The sequence below is a fragment of the Lethenteron reissneri genome, chromosome 4 (assembly GCF_015708825.2).
Source record: "Lethenteron reissneri isolate LAM-NWPU_2019-01 chromosome 4, ASM1570882v1, whole genome shotgun sequence".
Taxonomy (NCBI): Eukaryota; Metazoa; Chordata; class Hyperoartia; order Petromyzontiformes; family Petromyzontidae; genus Lethenteron; species Lethenteron reissneri.
The window spans coordinates 10,669,576-10,687,011 of record NC_083782.1 but is presented as its reverse complement, the minus strand read 5'-3'; the positions used below and the strand labels follow the sequence as shown (position 1 = coordinate 10,687,011).

At 47.4% G+C, this 17,436-nt stretch overlaps 1 protein-coding gene across 10 annotated transcripts in view; it reads right to left on the bottom strand.

Moving 5' to 3' along the window:
- The window catches only part of ADGRL2 (adhesion G protein-coupled receptor L2), a 158,039-nt gene that overhangs the window by 34,929 nt on the left and 105,674 nt on the right, over window positions 1–17,436 (bottom strand). For 5 of the 10 annotated variants that reach the window (XM_061564889.1, XM_061564897.1, XM_061564915.1 and 2 more), the window contains 3 exons: window positions 15,550–15,641; window positions 3,761–3,802; window positions 2,034–2,060 (listed from right to left, as the gene is read on the bottom strand). In XM_061564889.1, coding sequence (XP_061420873.1) covers window positions 2,034–2,060; window positions 3,761–3,802; window positions 15,550–15,641 — 161 coding nt within the window. The remainder of the gene's footprint in view (window positions 1–2,033; window positions 2,061–3,760; window positions 3,803–15,549; window positions 15,642–17,436) is intronic. The other 5 variants (XM_061564906.1, XM_061564935.1, XM_061564977.1 and 2 more) reach the window with 1 other exon arrangement.

Sequence of the window (17,436 nt, the reverse complement as noted above, 5' to 3'; positions counted from 1 at the left end):
CCAAAATGTTTTCTCCCTTTGCACTGAAAATAAAATCATCGCACCGAATGCCAAGAAACTCACACTGTATGTCTATAAGAAAAAGCAAACCCCCACGATTCATATAATCTATACGGTCGGTCGACGGCGTTTGGAAAAGATACACAACTTAGCCATGTTAACCATACGATCGGTCAATCAAATTGTGACGATCCAAAGCTGGAGGAAAACGTTCGTTTTAACATCAATTCCAATCGGTAAAGATAAAGGCGCAGTCCTGCGACTGCTTGCTCACGCCACTGCCGGCAGAAGGAGCTTCGGAGAGCACCTCGAGAGGGAACTGTATATGGACTACTCTTCCACACTGGTCTGACTTGGACTAGGTGGGAGTACCCACACTTCACCCTGCCGATCCACCAAGTGAGGTGGGCAGGTGCGGCGAGGGGGAGTGGTGTACCGCCACGGCACGGCAGCAAAATCACGAACTCGTCTATCAAAATGTAGCGTGACCAGTCACATTGACCAGGGTGAGATCACCCCCCTACACCGTCTGCCATTTAGTAGCAACTCTGTGCACATGTACAGCCCTTTCGGCAATCCACTGCTGGATGAGTGCCTCCCCACGCCCCCTGTAAGTCGTGGTGGTTATCTGAACATACTTCATGAGGCCGGTCAGTTGTGGGATTAGTGATGGCAGAGAGTGCAGTCGTAGATATATAGAAATGTAACACAGCAATCCGTTCTGCTGCGATGCCCTCTGCCCCTCAGCTTGTTGCACAGAAGGCCTGCGACTCCTGCTTTATGCGATAACAGTTGCCCATCCAAGCACTTTCCAGGCTCAAACCTGCTTAGCTTCTGAGATTGGCCACAGTCTTGGTGCTTTAGTCACAGGCAGCAACAGCGTGCAGTGAGTGTTAAAACAAAGTAAGACTCTCACAAAGTCAAGAATGAAGATTCAAACATCTGCGTGTTGTGCGGACAGACAAAGGTGGTGGTGAGGATGACTAAATAATTGCAAGCATGTTTTTGTTTGATGAGCACATCAACATTAAAACGAAACAACAACAACAGCTTTAAATAATGATCCGACCGAGTTTGATACACAACACGTGCACAAGTGAGATGCAATGTTTGTAACACATCTGGCTCAAAGCTACCCCCAAGGCACGACCGGGCAAAGTTGACGGAGTTCCATCAATATGATGCCACGGAGGCCGCTCACCGACAAATGCATTTCTTGGGCATTACTGGTGGCACAACGACGTTGGCATACTTACCCGAGGCGGCGAGACGACACGACGGCAGTGGGAGGACACACGCACGGCGGACGCCGGTTGAACACGGAGCGTGTGGCTCTTCCTCAACCGTTGCTCATGCGGCTTTTTTTCCCCAAGGCTACGGTGTCAGTCGATCAGATGCAGTAATAATTTGGGCGTCAGATGCTGTATTCATGTCTCACACTGGTTGATAAGTGACTGTCACTCGTGGCTCAGAACCCGAGCTCAGGGGTCCCTCCATCCTATCACAGAGGGATCGCCAGCGGCTATGGACAAATGGGGACGTGAGCGCAAAAGCTGTGCGTAGGGATGGGGCTTTCGCTTTTGACATTTCCCCCCCTCCCTCCCTCCCTCCCTCCCCGTGTCCTGCGCCACCCGTAGTGGCGGGCAACCCGGGACAACGCAGACTCGCACCGTTTTTAGCCAGAACATATTCGTCATGTCACCTCACGGCAAGAAGAAGAAAATAAAGAAGGAGGAGGAGAAGGGGGCTTGAGGATTTCCATCCGTCAATTGAATACAAGATTGTCGCGTTTGGTCACAGCCGATTCGGTAATGGCCTCTGCAGAGATTGAGGACGGCCCATTCGCACTTCAACGTGAATGCGTAACGTATATCTGGCTAAAAACCACTCTTGGGGAATAACGTCACACCGAGGAGAGCGGAGTGGCAGCAAGTCACAGTGGACACGAAGCGTGGGGAGGGGACTGGGCACTGCATGCAACAAGCACACTGACCACCCACAACAACCACGACGACGACGACAGACTCCCTTACTTGACAAACTCTTTGCTTTCCTGATAGCTGCTCGAACAAGCGGAACAAAAACGGATGGGAAGAGAATACACATTATAGACATGCACACAGCCAAACATCAGTTACACACTCACGACCGCGCAGTCTAGCTTAATACAGTCTTCACTCTGACATAATTTATTACATGTTTTTTCCCCGTTGGCTGAGCACTACAAAATACGCGAGCCGTTAAATGGAATGTTCCACGGGAATTTGTGCGATGAAGTAAAAAAAGGTCTTTATCATAAACGTTAATTTCAAGCAAAAAAAATAGCAGCGGCCCGTCAATTTAAGTCCTTCACGAACCGTGGGCGAGCATTTTAAATTGAAGGTTGTACGGAATTAAACAATGACTTTGTCTATGTAGCGATTGATCTTGGATTGGCATTCAAGGACAAATCACCGAGCAAAGGCGAAGTTTCACGCAAGTGAGAAACAAACACAAGTCAGACCAAAGGGCCGTCGTGCTTGTAAACTTGTAAACACGTGCCCACTGTAATTATTGTCCTCGCGTCTTCACGCCTCAAGTTTTATAAACCTGCACTCCTGCGAATGCGCAGGGAAAGCAAATCAACAATCACGAGGTAGCAATCGGATGCACTCACTGCTAGAAACTGCTGAGACGAACATTTGTGTAATGCACGTCTGCCCGTTGCCTGATCTCGCAGTGTTTTTTTTTACCAGGTTGACATTATCATTATATAGACATGCCACCCTCCAAAGGGCATCCTGACAAATGACGGCCGTGGGAAGTGAACGGAGTTTCTCTCGAGTTGAATGCGTCCGTTATTTGTGGATCGCAGGATTGGTAAGGCTCCTTTGACAAGCCACGGCCAAGCGTCTCCGAACGAGTACTTTGAAAGGCATGGATTGCTACAAAAGCAAAAATGCTGCACCTGAAATAATAAATGAATGATTGGGACACACTTTGGCATCAAGACTTTGAAAACATATTACACAAATAGAGGACTCTACTGGTAGTGGGAACTTTTTAACAAATGTAATATGTGCGGCAGGCTCATACGTTTGGTGACAGCCTTTCTTCAGAGCAGAGGGACGGGGCTATAAATGTATGCTCTGCAAAAGGATCATGGGACAAAATGTTTGCCGAGGATATGATTTATTTGAACAACGTTGTTCATGAGTTATGTGGCGAAGGTTTTGTTGTTGTTGTTGATTGCAATAATGGATCAAATAAAATTAAATTACAAAGGAATGTAATACATCTGTTGTCTTTTAAGATGTCAGGATGTTAAGGTAAATAAATACACAACTATTCCGTTTCAAAATTAAATTTTCAGAAAGTAGTTTTTTTTTAAGTTATCTATGTGCTAATACTCATAGGAGACATTTAACAATAGAGTATCTATTAAAACCTTCAATCAAATATTCGGGGGAATAGGATCTACCGGGGCTGTATGTCAAATAAAACAGCAGCTGTGAAATGAAATAAAAATAATATTTTAAGGAAGGGCGAAGGTCGTGGAGTATAAATCAGTGATTAGCGCCTAAAGTGGGCCCCAGAGCACACCTAAAAATCATATCCAATAAACAAAAAAATAAAAAAAATGTCCCATTAACAACATTTCCGCGTGCAACCAAACTGTTCCGTGCATTTAAGCAGATGCCCCCCGCCCCTCAACGGGAATGAGAGGTAAGCTGGGGGCTGACAGGCAGGGCACCGCGGTAACACGGGGGAAGAAGCTTACCCTGGCAAATCCGTGTTATAGAATCCATCACAGACAGGGTGACTGGAGGCACAGCGAGTAACACAGACACAGCTTCAGGTTAGCCGGGCCAGAAGGTCACGTGCCAGACATCCGAATGACCGGGAGCGTTATGTATGCGTGACGGCGGCAAACACAGAAGACGCGGCGCCATGGAAATCGCACGTTTCGTAAAAACCGTTTTCCGCAATCCTATTCCATTTCCCCCTCATTTTTGCGGGGCGCTCCACGTGCCACGCGTCACGCCGGTGCGTGGTACCGCGCGCCGCGCAAGCTGGAGACAGTGGTCACGAAGGTGCGTTTCGAACGAGTACACGACACTCGGAAAAATCGAGACCAGATCGTCAGAATGCCGGAGCAATCGCCTGAGGAGACACGGGCAGGTTGAAGAGAAACCACCGGTGATTCAAATGCACATCTGCTGATGAGACCCAGAAGTTCGAATCAGGTCCAGAGGCTGCTCGCTTAAACAAACGCTGCTTGATGACATTGGTCGGGAAGCCAGTAGTCCAACGAACTAAGAACTATTTTATTTATTGATATGTGGAGACACATCATTGAATTCTATTAATATATGGAATTATTTTCACGTAATTTTTTCTTTGAATGTAATTTTCAAAGCATTTTTTTTCATAACGTACCACTGCATTTACAAACCTCAACAATAGCCTTATCAGGCTCAGCGAATGGGGCTTGTGGTTGTAGACATTAAAGCACACATTGCAAGGGCTTGTATCTTCACACATCCCATACATTTGTTTTCACAATTTTTTTATGAGGTGGTGGTGTTTTGTAATGAATTTGACATTTAGGGAGGCAGACCACGATCATGTTGTATACATGTCAGAATTCTATATGGAGTATGTGACGCTCAATACAACTGTGATATAATTTAGTTTTACAAAGGGTCAATCTACGTAGACACCTCTAGAACGTTAGATTCATTACAGAGCAGTAAACAAATGTGATGCTGAATAATGTGGAGATAAAATGAAGATTCCATAATATAAATATAGCCTATGACAAACTGCATAAATAAGAGCATACAGACAAGTAACAACATGAGCCACAACCAATAAGAAACGTGGTCTATCTTAAAACTGTATAATATAAAGTGTGCAGCCCTTTCTCAATCCAATGCTAGGTGAAGGAAGGCCTCCCCCCATGCCATAGAGGTCACCGGCTGATTTTTGACCTCACCTCACCGTGCTGGTCAGTGCAGCTTTGTGAAGGGCTCGGAGGGGGGGGGGGGGGCACCCAGGAGGGGTGAGGCTTCCCACTGCTGTCCGCCGTGGTCGGGAATCAACCTGAGTTGCACGGCTTCACGGCCCAGAGCGCAAACCACTGTGCCACCGCTCATCGCGGGTCTACCTTGATGCTTAGCGTCAATTAAAAACATACATAAGAGGTTTCTTTTCCCCTCCAAAGTTTGCTCTCTTTGCAATCAAAAGGAGTTATCTCAGAGTAAAAAAAAACATGACTGGCACAATTCACTCCTGGGCATCATCAGCCCACTCCCTCGGGCACTGAAGCAGCAGCAGCAGAAGGTGCGGGCCCCTATTCAAATGTCTCATCGTTGCCCAGAATGCAGTATGGACAGACGCGGGATAGACTTTCGTGCTTTAATCGCACAGAGAAAATTCATTTCAGGATTGTTGCACCTAGCACAGACGGCTCCGCTCACAAGTGGAAGGTCGTGAACTCGAGCTCTGTTCCCGGATCGACTCGGGCCCATCATCTCTCCACGGTCGGTAAAACGACCGTGGAAGAACACCTGTTGTCCTTCCCCTGCACCTCCGAATATCACGGTTGGCTATGTAGGTTGCGAAAGACGTTCAACATGCATACATACTTAAGGTAAGACCAAATTTCTCAATTCCACTGGAGTATGCAAATGCTGGCACATATTGCTGTTGGGAGATTAACTGAAATATCAGTTCATCGTTTCATGGCCCACAATGCTCCATCACAACGCAAAATTCGTTCTTACACGATATTGCTTTCTTGCGCTCGACATGGCCACATCTTAAAGAGGAGTGCTCTTACCAATACAATCTGGAAACGTAGGTGCTTGCTCAACCAAATTCTGCAGGGAATCCCAAGTCAAGAAGCAAAATCAACCAGAGGGACGAAACATGCGTAAGTTTTTTTTACGTGTATTTAAGTGTGTTGAACTTCTTGCGAAGCGTACGTAGCCAACCGTGCTAATCGGCGGTGCGGGGAAGGACAACAAACTAAACACAAAAAGCAGTTCTAAAGAAATGAGTTTTCAATTTAGATTTAAAAGTGCATAGCTCCAGTGGCTTCCTAATATCGGAAGAAAGAGCGCGTCCCAGATGGCCGCAGAAGCGCATCGATGGCCAGCCAAAAGCCACTTCGAGGATGACCGGAGTTAGTGCGATGGTTTATGCTCCTTGACGAGATCGGCAAGGCATTGTAGTTCATTTGTGGCAAGCACTTTGCGTGTAATGAGTGCGATCTCATAACGTATCGTTTGGCAAGCGGAGGGCCAGTGCGAATCGGCGAGCACTGGACGGCACGGTCGGATCTTCGGAAGGATGTTTAATGGATTACCCAAATTAGTCTGCTCCAGCACGGCATGAGTGTGTTTTTTACTTGCGCCGTTTTTTACACAAATAGACTCCACTTACGTGCGGTCCTACTCAGCTCTGAAATTACTCTGGCGGGGAGCGTGAAACCCTTGGAGTTAACATCGATCCCGAGCTCTCGTTCCCTTCCCACAGATTGCAGAATCTTTATTCAGAGTCTCTATTTATCCTGGTGAAATCCGAAAAGCTCTGAAGCAATTTTTCACAGATGTGCAGCAGTAGCTTCATTCTGCAGGACCTCACACCTCCATCTGCGCTACGTCTACCACAAACATCCTCATATCCTTAGCCTAGCTGCCAACGAGACCATTGTTCTGTCAACGTTTTTTGTTTTATTCTTTGGTTCTTTCGGTTAAGTCACGTCTAAAGATAAAATAATAAATTAAAATAAAAGCATATTACGACGTTTCGATTGCAACACAAGCAATCATCATCAGGTAAAAAAGAAAAAGCAACAAAAATCTAACTAGAAAACTATAGACAGACATACAAGCAGACAGACATCACAAGGACACACAGAGAGAGGACACATATCGGCACAAAGAGAGGGGTCGTTTCTGTGACGGTCCCTTAAATATAGAGAGGGGGCAAGGACGGAGAGAGGGAGGGGGTAGAGAAAATTAGCATATCAATGAGTGGACTGCAAAGTGCTGCTGCTGCGCAAGTAAGATGACGACGTGGCACGGCACGCAAGCTTGTAAATTAAGAGAAAGGCACACTAAAATTAAATAACCTCGCAAAATATCGAAATGTGATGTAATACAACACAGAGAGTCGGTCAACACACAATTAACGCATAGCCTAGTTGATTACGTATCTCAAAGATTGCTAAGTTAGAATTTAAGTGTGAAACTTCCAAAGAGAGGACACAGGCAGAGAGAACAAATAGCTTAGCAATCTTTGAGATACGTAATCAACCAGGCTATGCGTTAATTGTGTGTTGACCGACTCTCTGTGTTGTATTACATCACATTTCGATATTTTGCGAGGTTATTTAATTTTAGTGTGCCTTTCTCTTAATTTACAAGCTTGCGTGCCGTGCCACGTCGTCATCTTACTTGCGCAGCAGCAGCACTTTGCAGTCCACTCATTGATATGCTAATTTTCTCTACCCCCTCCCTCTCTCCGTCCTTGCCCCCTCTCTATATTTAAGGGACCGTCACAGAAACGACCCCTCTCTTTGTGCCGATATGTGTCCTCTCTCTGTGTGTCCTTGTGATGTCTGTCTGCTTGTATGTCTGTCTATAGTTTTCTAGTTAGATTTTTGTTGCTTTTTCTTTTTTACCTGATGATGATTGCTTGTGTTGCAATCGAAACGTCGTAATATGCTTTTATTTTAATTTATTATTTTATCTTTAGACGTGACTTAACCGAAAGAACCAAAGAATAATTCTTGCAGTCACGAAAGCTCCATAATTAACGTTTTTTGTTTTGTTACAATGTTAAGCACCTTGACTGAGATCACAACTCGACTACCGAACCTCTATCCTCTACGGCCTCCCCACGATCCCTGATCTTCAGAGCCCAAATTATCCAAAATATCGATGCCGGACTGCTCACCCAAAACCATAAATGTGGCCACGTCACCCCAATACTCCAGTACCTTCACCCGATACATTTCAATGTTGAAGTCACAACCATCAAGATCCTTCAAGGACTCGCCCCTGCTAAGCTGTGGACTCTGATCTCACTCTACTCCTCTTCACACGCTCTCTGTTCCTGCAACCAAGACCTCTGTCAAAGCACCCAGTCGATCTCTGCTTTACGGAGGATGCTCATTCTTCTCCGCTACACTGTGGTCTGGAACTCCCTTCCCCAAGCCATCCTTGCTGTCAACTTCCTGCCTCTGTTCAAGTCCAGACTTAAGACTTCCCCCCTCCTCTGCCTGTGACTGACTCTTCCGCTTTCTAAAACAAACACATATGGCTCCTTCATCGAGGTATGATCCTTCATTTTATATTATTAATATTCTTGAATAAAGGATGAAACCTGTGTAGATGTTGGACATAAACACACAGAGGCGTTAGGCACCCTGTGAGTGCCTCTGTTCGGGCCAACCAGGGTGGCACCCACAATGCTGATACTTCAGCAGTCTCATGTTTGGAAAGGTAAGGCCCATCCACTCTGCTTTCAATTAAGTAAGCACAGTTAATTCAGGTAAAATAAAGCTTGGAAAAACAAATCGACAGAGATAAATATATATGAAAATACATCCTTAAATATAATTTATTCCACTTAGGACCAGGGCAAATAATGACACCACATTTTTTTTACATAAATAAATAAAGGCAGTGGTTAATGAGAAAAGATAAAATTTTCTTTTTTTGCTTGCACAAATAGAATAATTTATCACACTCCGAGCTTGAAACAAGAGTACAGTACACGGCTTAAAACGGATGATGTATTCCGATGGTTAGTGCCACATCGCCACCGTTATAATGCATACAAAAAACATAACGCGTTTAACGCTCCCCCTTTGCAGCAGTGATTCCCCAAAGGAATTCCCAGGCAAATGTGGGAATTGAACTGTGAGCTCTGCACAAATGGGCCACGCTGTGAACAGCTAACCACGAGGATAACCAAATTAGCCATTTACTGGGCTGCACACTCACATCGCAAGAGCTCGCCAATCTCAGGGTAGCGTTTCTCATTGTTGGCATCACGTTACGGGACGCAACTTTGTTTGCGTTCCGCAAATTACGCTTGTATAGAGATGACAATTGAGCGCGGGCACAGAGTTAGCTCCATGCCTCGCCGATGGTGAAAACTGCGTTCAATGTACCTGGAGGGAAAAGGTTTATCAATCGGTGCAAGTAACCCGCCGTGATGTGGATAAGAAACATGGGAAGTGACGAAGAAAATGCAACAAAAGCTGAAAGGTGCGTGAAGAGGCATGAGTGGGGGGGGGGGGGGTGCACTCTTGGACGGACACCGAGAGCCAGGAGTAGGAGCACGAGGCTCGGTGGAACAAACACAAATGATAGACGTCACGTTGACCGTACGTGGGTTCGGGCAGAACACGATGCGAAGCCGAAAGGGTGGCCAATGGACGAGGCTGGTGATGAAATGTGGGATGGGGTACAGGCTTCAGTCAACAGTGGATAGACCGTGGACGACGATGGAGGTGGGTGTCGCGCGTAGGGTGCGCTGTAGCGCCCCCCCCACCTACTCTCCCCCACCCTTCTATGGGCGTGACCGTGGGCTCAATGTTCTCTCGTAAATTCGTGATCAATTTTACTGACGGTGGCCACGGCAAAGGGTTTCACCGGATTGCTTCAAATGAGCCCGCAAGGTGGGCGGTTGAGATGGAACATCGGAGCTGGCAGTCTCATTTCCTGGCTCGCTGCGACGGAGCTCTTGCGCGTGATCACCTTCACACGTGCGCGTGTTTTCCAGGCACAAAACAGGTACGCTCCACCGCAAGCCAAACGCTCGCCAATGGAATTGGCCAAACATGCCGTTGCAGGACCCTCCTCAGATTAAAATTTGTTCAGATTTTTTTTTATTATTCTCAGAGCTTTAATTTGCCAAATCAAGTGACAGATAATTTCAAGTGGTGAGGAGTCATTGGCCCAAGTGGGTAATGCAGAGTGCGGCAGGAGGAGGGCACCGGCTGCTTACTCAGGTAGCTGTGCTGCCAAGGCAGGCGCAAGAACGGTTTCTAATGGTCACGGAATAAGAGACACGAGGCACCCCCATAAGATACACATCATCGGAATGGGAAAGCCTTCATCCGTACTGAAGGTGGATCAGGATCACAACGATTAAATAAAGGAGGTGAGAGGTACAGCGGGAAGAAGAGGTTTTGGATAGCTGAACTTTACAATCCATAAAACAACATACCTCGGTGTCTAAAGGAGGTGGCTTTTAATCGGTGAATGTCACCTGCCATGAAGCACGGACAGAGAGAAAATGTATTGAAACATACACCAAGCAGCGCTGAGGGATGCATGCCGGGAATTAACAGCGAGGAGCAGAAAGACAAAGACGTGGACTGAAGAACAAATTACATGCGTCGCACGGCCTGTTAAGAAAAGGAAGTGGGGCTTGGGCAGAATGCGTCGCCAGAAGGGACGCGGAGCGGGGGGAGGTGGGTAACGGGCGAGACTGGCGACAGATTGGCAGCCAAAGGAACGGAACATGCCCACGGGGACCAGCGCCACCGAGACGGAACGGATGAGATCATCTAATGCGCAGGAAGCGAGACGGACCGCGTGGCGTCGCGCAGGCCCGCAAGGGATGGTGGAAAGACATTGAAGGCCTTCATCCAGCAGTAGATAGATTTTTGCCGATGAGGTCGATGATAAGATGCTTGACAAAGAACACTGTGAAATCAGATGAAATGCAACACACGCGCACGCTGCCAGGCAACACGGTGCGAGCCCGGCAGCCTCTGTAAATACACACGCGGTCGGTTTGCACCGTTTGATAACCAGCTTGAGAAATGTCGCCCCGACTACCTGATGGAGTATTATAGCTGTGTGTCGTGACCCTGCTCACAAATCACTTACACACACACATATAGGACTTGGTTATGGGGAATCTTATAAACATGTGATTGCCTGTAGAGCGGTTGTACGCTCGACATTCATAAACAAACAACATTAATGTTTGTGTTGGGCACTCATTGACGTTGTATTTTAAAGTGATTTGTGTGGCCTGGTGCATATGTCACGTACATAAGATGGTGCTTCCCCGACGAGGTATTATTTTGATCGACGTGACAAAGGGTAGTCTACATTAAGGGCCATTGGCAATCCTTACAGCCAGGCTATTGGCATACATGTTAATATTAACATGCATATCTAGTTGAAACAGGAATGGCTCCCCATAAAATGCAGCGCTGTCTTATGCATAAACTGGACACGGCATTGCAATAATCTCCCGATTCATCCGCCGGAGGATTTACAGTTTACAGCCGTATCGTTTGGCACGAGCCATCGTAGCCAATACTCTCTCTGGTGGAACTGATTTTACGGGCCTCTAGGCAGGTTTGCGAGTTGCGTTTGGCTCGGAGCACTCAACGACATAAGTCAGGCACATGGAGAAGACACGCAACACATACAAAACCTGTATAAATATATTTTCTAATCATCATCAGCCACGGTCGGTCTCCCGCTGAATGAAGGGCCCCTCAATCCATCGCGACCTCCTCCTGTCCTGCGATGTGCTCATCCACATAGCAGCTGCACGCAAACCGATTTCATTGCTCCATCTCCCCGGCGGGCAATCCTCCACGATGCCTTCCATTCCTTGGCTACGTTTTTATAGTGTGTATTCTTGCACTTGATTATGGAATAAGTTATAGTTTTCCAGAAGGTCAAGGAGCAGAAAATGAGACTGGTCTTCTAACGCAGGAAATAAAACACGAGCAGATGTGAGCGCGTTTGTCTTTTTTCAAAGCGTAGAAAATATATTTCATACCATTGTCATATTTGGCCTAATGCTAGCAAGCGTTTGGTGATGTAGTATGGTGATACAAACCAAACTTTAACAAAAAGCCCTCTTTAACTTTGCAGCACGTGTGATTAAAATGCACCGCATCTTCGACAGCAGAGGATAAATAAATCTTGAATCAAAGCTTTTGTGACTGCAGGAATTCATATTTTTGGGGTTTTTCGGAAAAAGTAATGTAGATAGGTTCAAAGAAAATAACAAAAAACTACGACGTTTCGATCGCAACGCAAGCGGTCATCATTAGGTAGAGAATAAAGAGGGGTTAGCCTCTAAAGGCAAACTGTTTATAAAGGTTTAAAATGGGTGTAGCCCAAGTGTCACAATGGAGTGGGCGGAGGAGCTTATGTTAATGTCAGGGATTAAAAAAAACAAGAAGGTACAACCCTTCATCCTATCGTCTCCACTACTGACTCACCCACCTACAAACTGGCCCGATTTCTGTCTGAGACCTTACAACTATTCACTGGTGAGACCGCCTCAGCTCTACTTAACTCAGCTCACTTGGTATCGTTAATTAAGGACATCTCACTATCTCCAGGTGATTTGCTCGTTAGTTTCGATGTAGCCTCTTTGTTTACTAAAGTTCCTGTGCCTGACACCATTGTAATCATTGAAGATTTGGTTCAACAAGGACTGAATGCTTATGTACCGGCTCTGGTGAGACACTGCCTCACCAACACTTACTTCACCTGGTATGGAACATTCTACAAACAAGTTGAAAGTACCCCAATGGGTTCTCCCTTATCTCCGGTTGTAGCCAATGTTTTCATGGAAAATTTTGATACAGACGCCATCCGGGCATCCACTCTACGTCCGTCCTTGTGGAAGAGGTACGTAGATGACACGTTCGTCATCTGGCCACATGGCCGACCAGCTCTGAACCAATTCCTCAACCACATCAATTCCATACATCCAGCCATTAAATTCACCATGGAGGTGGAAAAGGATGGCAAGCTGTCAGATGCCTCAATGGGCCACTCTGTCTACAGGAAAACCACCCATATGGATGCCTATCTCAAATCTGACTCCCACCACCATCCATCCCAGAAGAATTCCCTCATCAAAACTCTACACCATAGAGCTCGAAGTATTTCATCACCTAGCCGGTGAACTGGAACACGTACACCAAGCTCTCATACTACACAATCCATAAAGCTATCACCCCAACTGTTGGGAAATAACCATCTGAGGACCCAACAGACTTTGCCATACATAGCAGGGGTCACCAAAAATATTTCCAAAATCGTGAGCAATCACAAGATCTAGGTTCGATTTAACACAATACATAAACTTCGTGATCTGATCCCATCTGTGAAGGAAGTGATCCCTGACATGAAATACCCCGGCGTCTACAAACTAAGCTGTGTTTGCGGCAGAAGTTACATTGGGGAAACTAAGCCACATGTCTCGGACTGTGTTCGTGAACATGAGGCAGATCTGAAACACGGTAGGACCAATACCTCGGCCATGGCTGATCATTGTTTGACTGCGGTGGGCTCACGCGAAATTGATTTCTCTAAGACGAAGGTACTTTGCAAACCCACTGGCTATCAACAAAAATTCGTTCATGAAGCCATCCACATATACAGACATAGACACGATTTCAAGCGACAAGATGGGTACAAACTGAGCAATCACTAGAAGGACGCTATCAACCAGTTTAAGTCATAACTGGCCGTAATGTTGCCATTTCAGCACTGTCCATTGCTCACAAGTTTTTTTTACCTTGACATAGCCTTCTCTGCCCTACATGTAGCAGCCCACCGTTTTTAATCCCTGACATTAACATAAGCTCCTCCGCCCATGCTGCCCCAGGGCCCTTGTGCCCCGTCCACTCCGTTCTGACACTTGGGCTTCGCCCATTTTAAACCTTTATAAACAATTTGCCTTTAGATGCTAACCCCTCTTTCTTCTCCACCTGATGACGACCGCTTATGTTGCGATCGAAACGTCGTAGTTTTTTGTGACTTTACCGAAAGACCCAAAGAATAGGATAAATAAAGTGCGGCTTCAGCGATGGGGATTTGCGCATCAATATTAAGAACCGCCATAAGAAAATGTGCCAAAAAAATTAAAACAGGGAAACTCATGTAACAAAAAATTAACCGCCGCTAATCGCGCAACACGCATTGGCCCAACTTCAAATGCTCATAAACAAATTTCCCTGTGTTCCATCTTCTCATCAGAAACCTATTTTTAACCACGCTCGTCGTGACTGATGCCGACGTGTTAGGTTTGTACGAATGTGTAGTAAACAGCCCTCAGCAATACACACTCCCCACGTGTTTCACTGCTGATGTTACACATAATGAGTGCCAAGATTCATACCGCTCCCCCCTTACACCCCTTCGAGAGATTCAATAAACCATCACAATTTGGGCTCCTCATTTTAGTCAGCAATAGAGCCTTTGTTTTTAATCTCGTTTCAAACATCTCGTTCAAATTGCTTCTCAGTTTATTTGTGTTTTGTTTGTTCTGTTCGCTAAAACATAACTTTTCGTGTACCGTTTGCATAAATTGTACCCACTTCCAAATCTTACGTGCACAATGCTTACACGCATCCCGTAAATGTGCCCTTATTCATCATAACAGTATGATGTCTTTGTTATTGTTACGTAACTCCGAATTCACCGTGCAAGCGAATTTCTATGCTTACCCGTCCCAGCTCAGCCCTTCACGTTAGCAATTGCAGAGCGCTCCTCTTACTCGTTAGCCCGGCTCACCCTGGCAAAGGAGACTATGGCCTCAACGCATTCTCAACTCGTGAAATAAAGTCCACAATTACCGGTGTTATTATCTGAATAAGGCACAATTTGATTGATATTCCGTATATATACTCTGTATGATGAGACACAAGGCAGGGGCCTGGTCTGGCTATCTGCTATCTTGCTGGGTGTTAATCTCAGCCAGGGGGTGGGCCACCATGGCTTGTAGGCAGGATATGGCCCACGACTTAAGATTCATATGAAGCACGGCCACACGATGCCTACCACATGTTGAATAGTCCCGCAAGTGACATTTATCCATCACTCCAGGCATCTTAGCCACAACTCATCGGGTACCAGAGAGGGAAATATTGTCGATCTGGCAACAATGCTGTGCTTCTAAAATTAGCGCGCTCAGTCACTTATGTAGCACTCGAAAGGGCCTCTTACTGTGACACAAGTGGCCGAGGTCTGTGTGTGCGGCGTGTTTACGTGTCCTGACAAAACAAGAAAGTCCCAATCGGCCCTCGTTACAGAAACGGTCCCCCAAGGCCCTTGCACGAGCAGTGGCTTGGCGAGGGCACGTGGGGGGGGGGGGGGGGCTGCTGGTCGAGGGGGGTTGTCGCTGTCATGCCGCGTCACTCCGCACGACGTCCGAACGCTTTCCGCTCCGCGCGCTGCAAGCGAGTCGCCGTGCCCAGCAACGCGCGGCACAACACGGAGGCACGTGCTAGGGAGCAGAGCGCGCGTTGTCGCGCCTTTGCAACAAGTTTCAAGTTGATTCTGTTCAACACCGGTGAGAACTCGACAGACCCAGGATGAGTCTGATTTACAAGGATGACCTGGGGTATGAGTCTGCCAGTGGGGGGGGGGGGGTGATGATCGCTGCTACACATGATCCCATTTGAGTGATTTGTTGCGCACATTTTCGAATGTGTCAGCCACAGAGTTGGAGGAGCGGAGGTTGCTCGCGTCTGGGGTAGGGTGCACGGACACTCACTTGATGTTCTCCAGGCGGTTGGTGTCGGGTTTCAGTGGAGCCGAGTGGCGGAGCATCTTGTACAGCGTTATAAGGAGGAAGATAAGGTTTACCTAGAGTGAGCAGAGACAAAAGAAAAGACAAAGATCCCTCGGTTTAGCCTCACAGAATGCAGGGGCAAGTGCTGTTAGCAAGCTCCTGTCGAGGGGGGCATGCAGCACGAACATTAGCCCGCTTGCCCAGCGCTGATGTTTGCATACAGCACGACGCACTCATTTGAGTGAAGCCCAGGACAGCACAACTTTCCACTGATGTTGTGTATTCCCAGCCATACAGTTAACAAGCAACAAAGATCCCCCGTGTAGCCTTAACAGACTTTTTGGAGCAAATGCTGTTAGCGAGCACCTATGAAGATGGCACGGTACATGAGGGGCCGCGCCCGGCCGCCTTTGTCTCCCCCGTGGAATTGTTTACACAGCACCAGGTACCCATTTGAGGCTGAGTCGACCAAGGAGAGGCCCAGGAGCAGTTCAGATAATCGTTACTGCTGTTGGTGGCCGTGAGCGGGAATCGAACTCAACTCACCGGGTTCGTAGTGCAGCGTATTTGGCGGCAATACATTTCCACGCAATAAACCACTTCGTTGAGCTACCATTTGGGATAGCCAGGTCACTTGTGAAAAAGAGCTGTATAGCTCAGTGGGCCTTACCTGGTACAATAAAAAAATAATGATCTGCAACTGCCACCAGAGTCGATTGATTGGCACGTCGCGCATGGTGAGAGGCCTGGCCAGCGTGAAAGAGTAGTCCAAGATACCCTTGACAAAGAGGGGCTCCCCCCAGAGCTCTCTTAACTCAGCGGAGGCCCTTCTGCCGCTCGTGGCGTGAGCTACAAACTACAGGGCCAGCACCTTTGGCGTTCTTTTTTTTTTATCTATCTCCACAGCGGCCACCGTTCGTTGTTATCCGAAGCACATTCGCGACACCGTGGGGGGGGGGGCACCCGCCAAGGGGGCCGTTCCACGTAGAATACTTTCTTAAACCCGCTTATTATTCCGCAAACGTCCCGTGGTCCCGTGGGACCTGAGGGCACGCTACTATGGGAACAGGGCGGAGGGGCACCGGCCGGGGCGCCTCACCTCCACAGGCGTCGCTCCCGCACACGAGCCATCGCCGTGACGCCGAGTAATGTCACCCAGTCCTCTAGCATCCATTTTACTGTCATTCATTCATTCGCTTCGGATTCCTAGGACTTAGGCCGCCTCGTATGACGGTCCCGGAGATGCCAAGCGACGCTACGGACGCAGGTTCATGCGGAATGAAAAATGAACATGCTATCTATAGACAGAGATAAAGACAAAGATCCCCCGTATAGCCTTAACAGTCAGTTTTTGGGATAAGTGCGTGATGCTGGACGGCCAGCACCACCAGAGTGCCAAACATTGCTCATCCTGCAGACAGACAGACGAGTCCCTGCCACAGGAGTGTGGAATTTCACCGCCGGTTTCTGGACCGACAACAGAAATGGGCACCGCTCACATCGAGCACAGAGACACGCCACTGATGTTAGCCGTGGGCGAGCGCAGCGCCGCTAACCACTCCGCAAACTGTTCCCCCCTCCCCTTTAATTACTTATTGTTCACTCACAAGCCGCCAAGACGGCACGTCATATTTTTTTGTTGCACGAAATTTGCACAAAGCATTTATTAATCTACTTTGCAATGCTGACCGTGTTCAATTAGACAACGTCTGGTATGCACCGGGGAGGCAGAGAAACACGCTTGCATCCATCGTCCCCGTGCGAACGCCGAGGTCACCACCTATCGAATGCAGATTCCAAGTGTTCCCGTTACCGAGGGGCGGCGGGGGGGGGGGGGTTGAGACGTCTCGACGGGGCGCTCGCATTCTT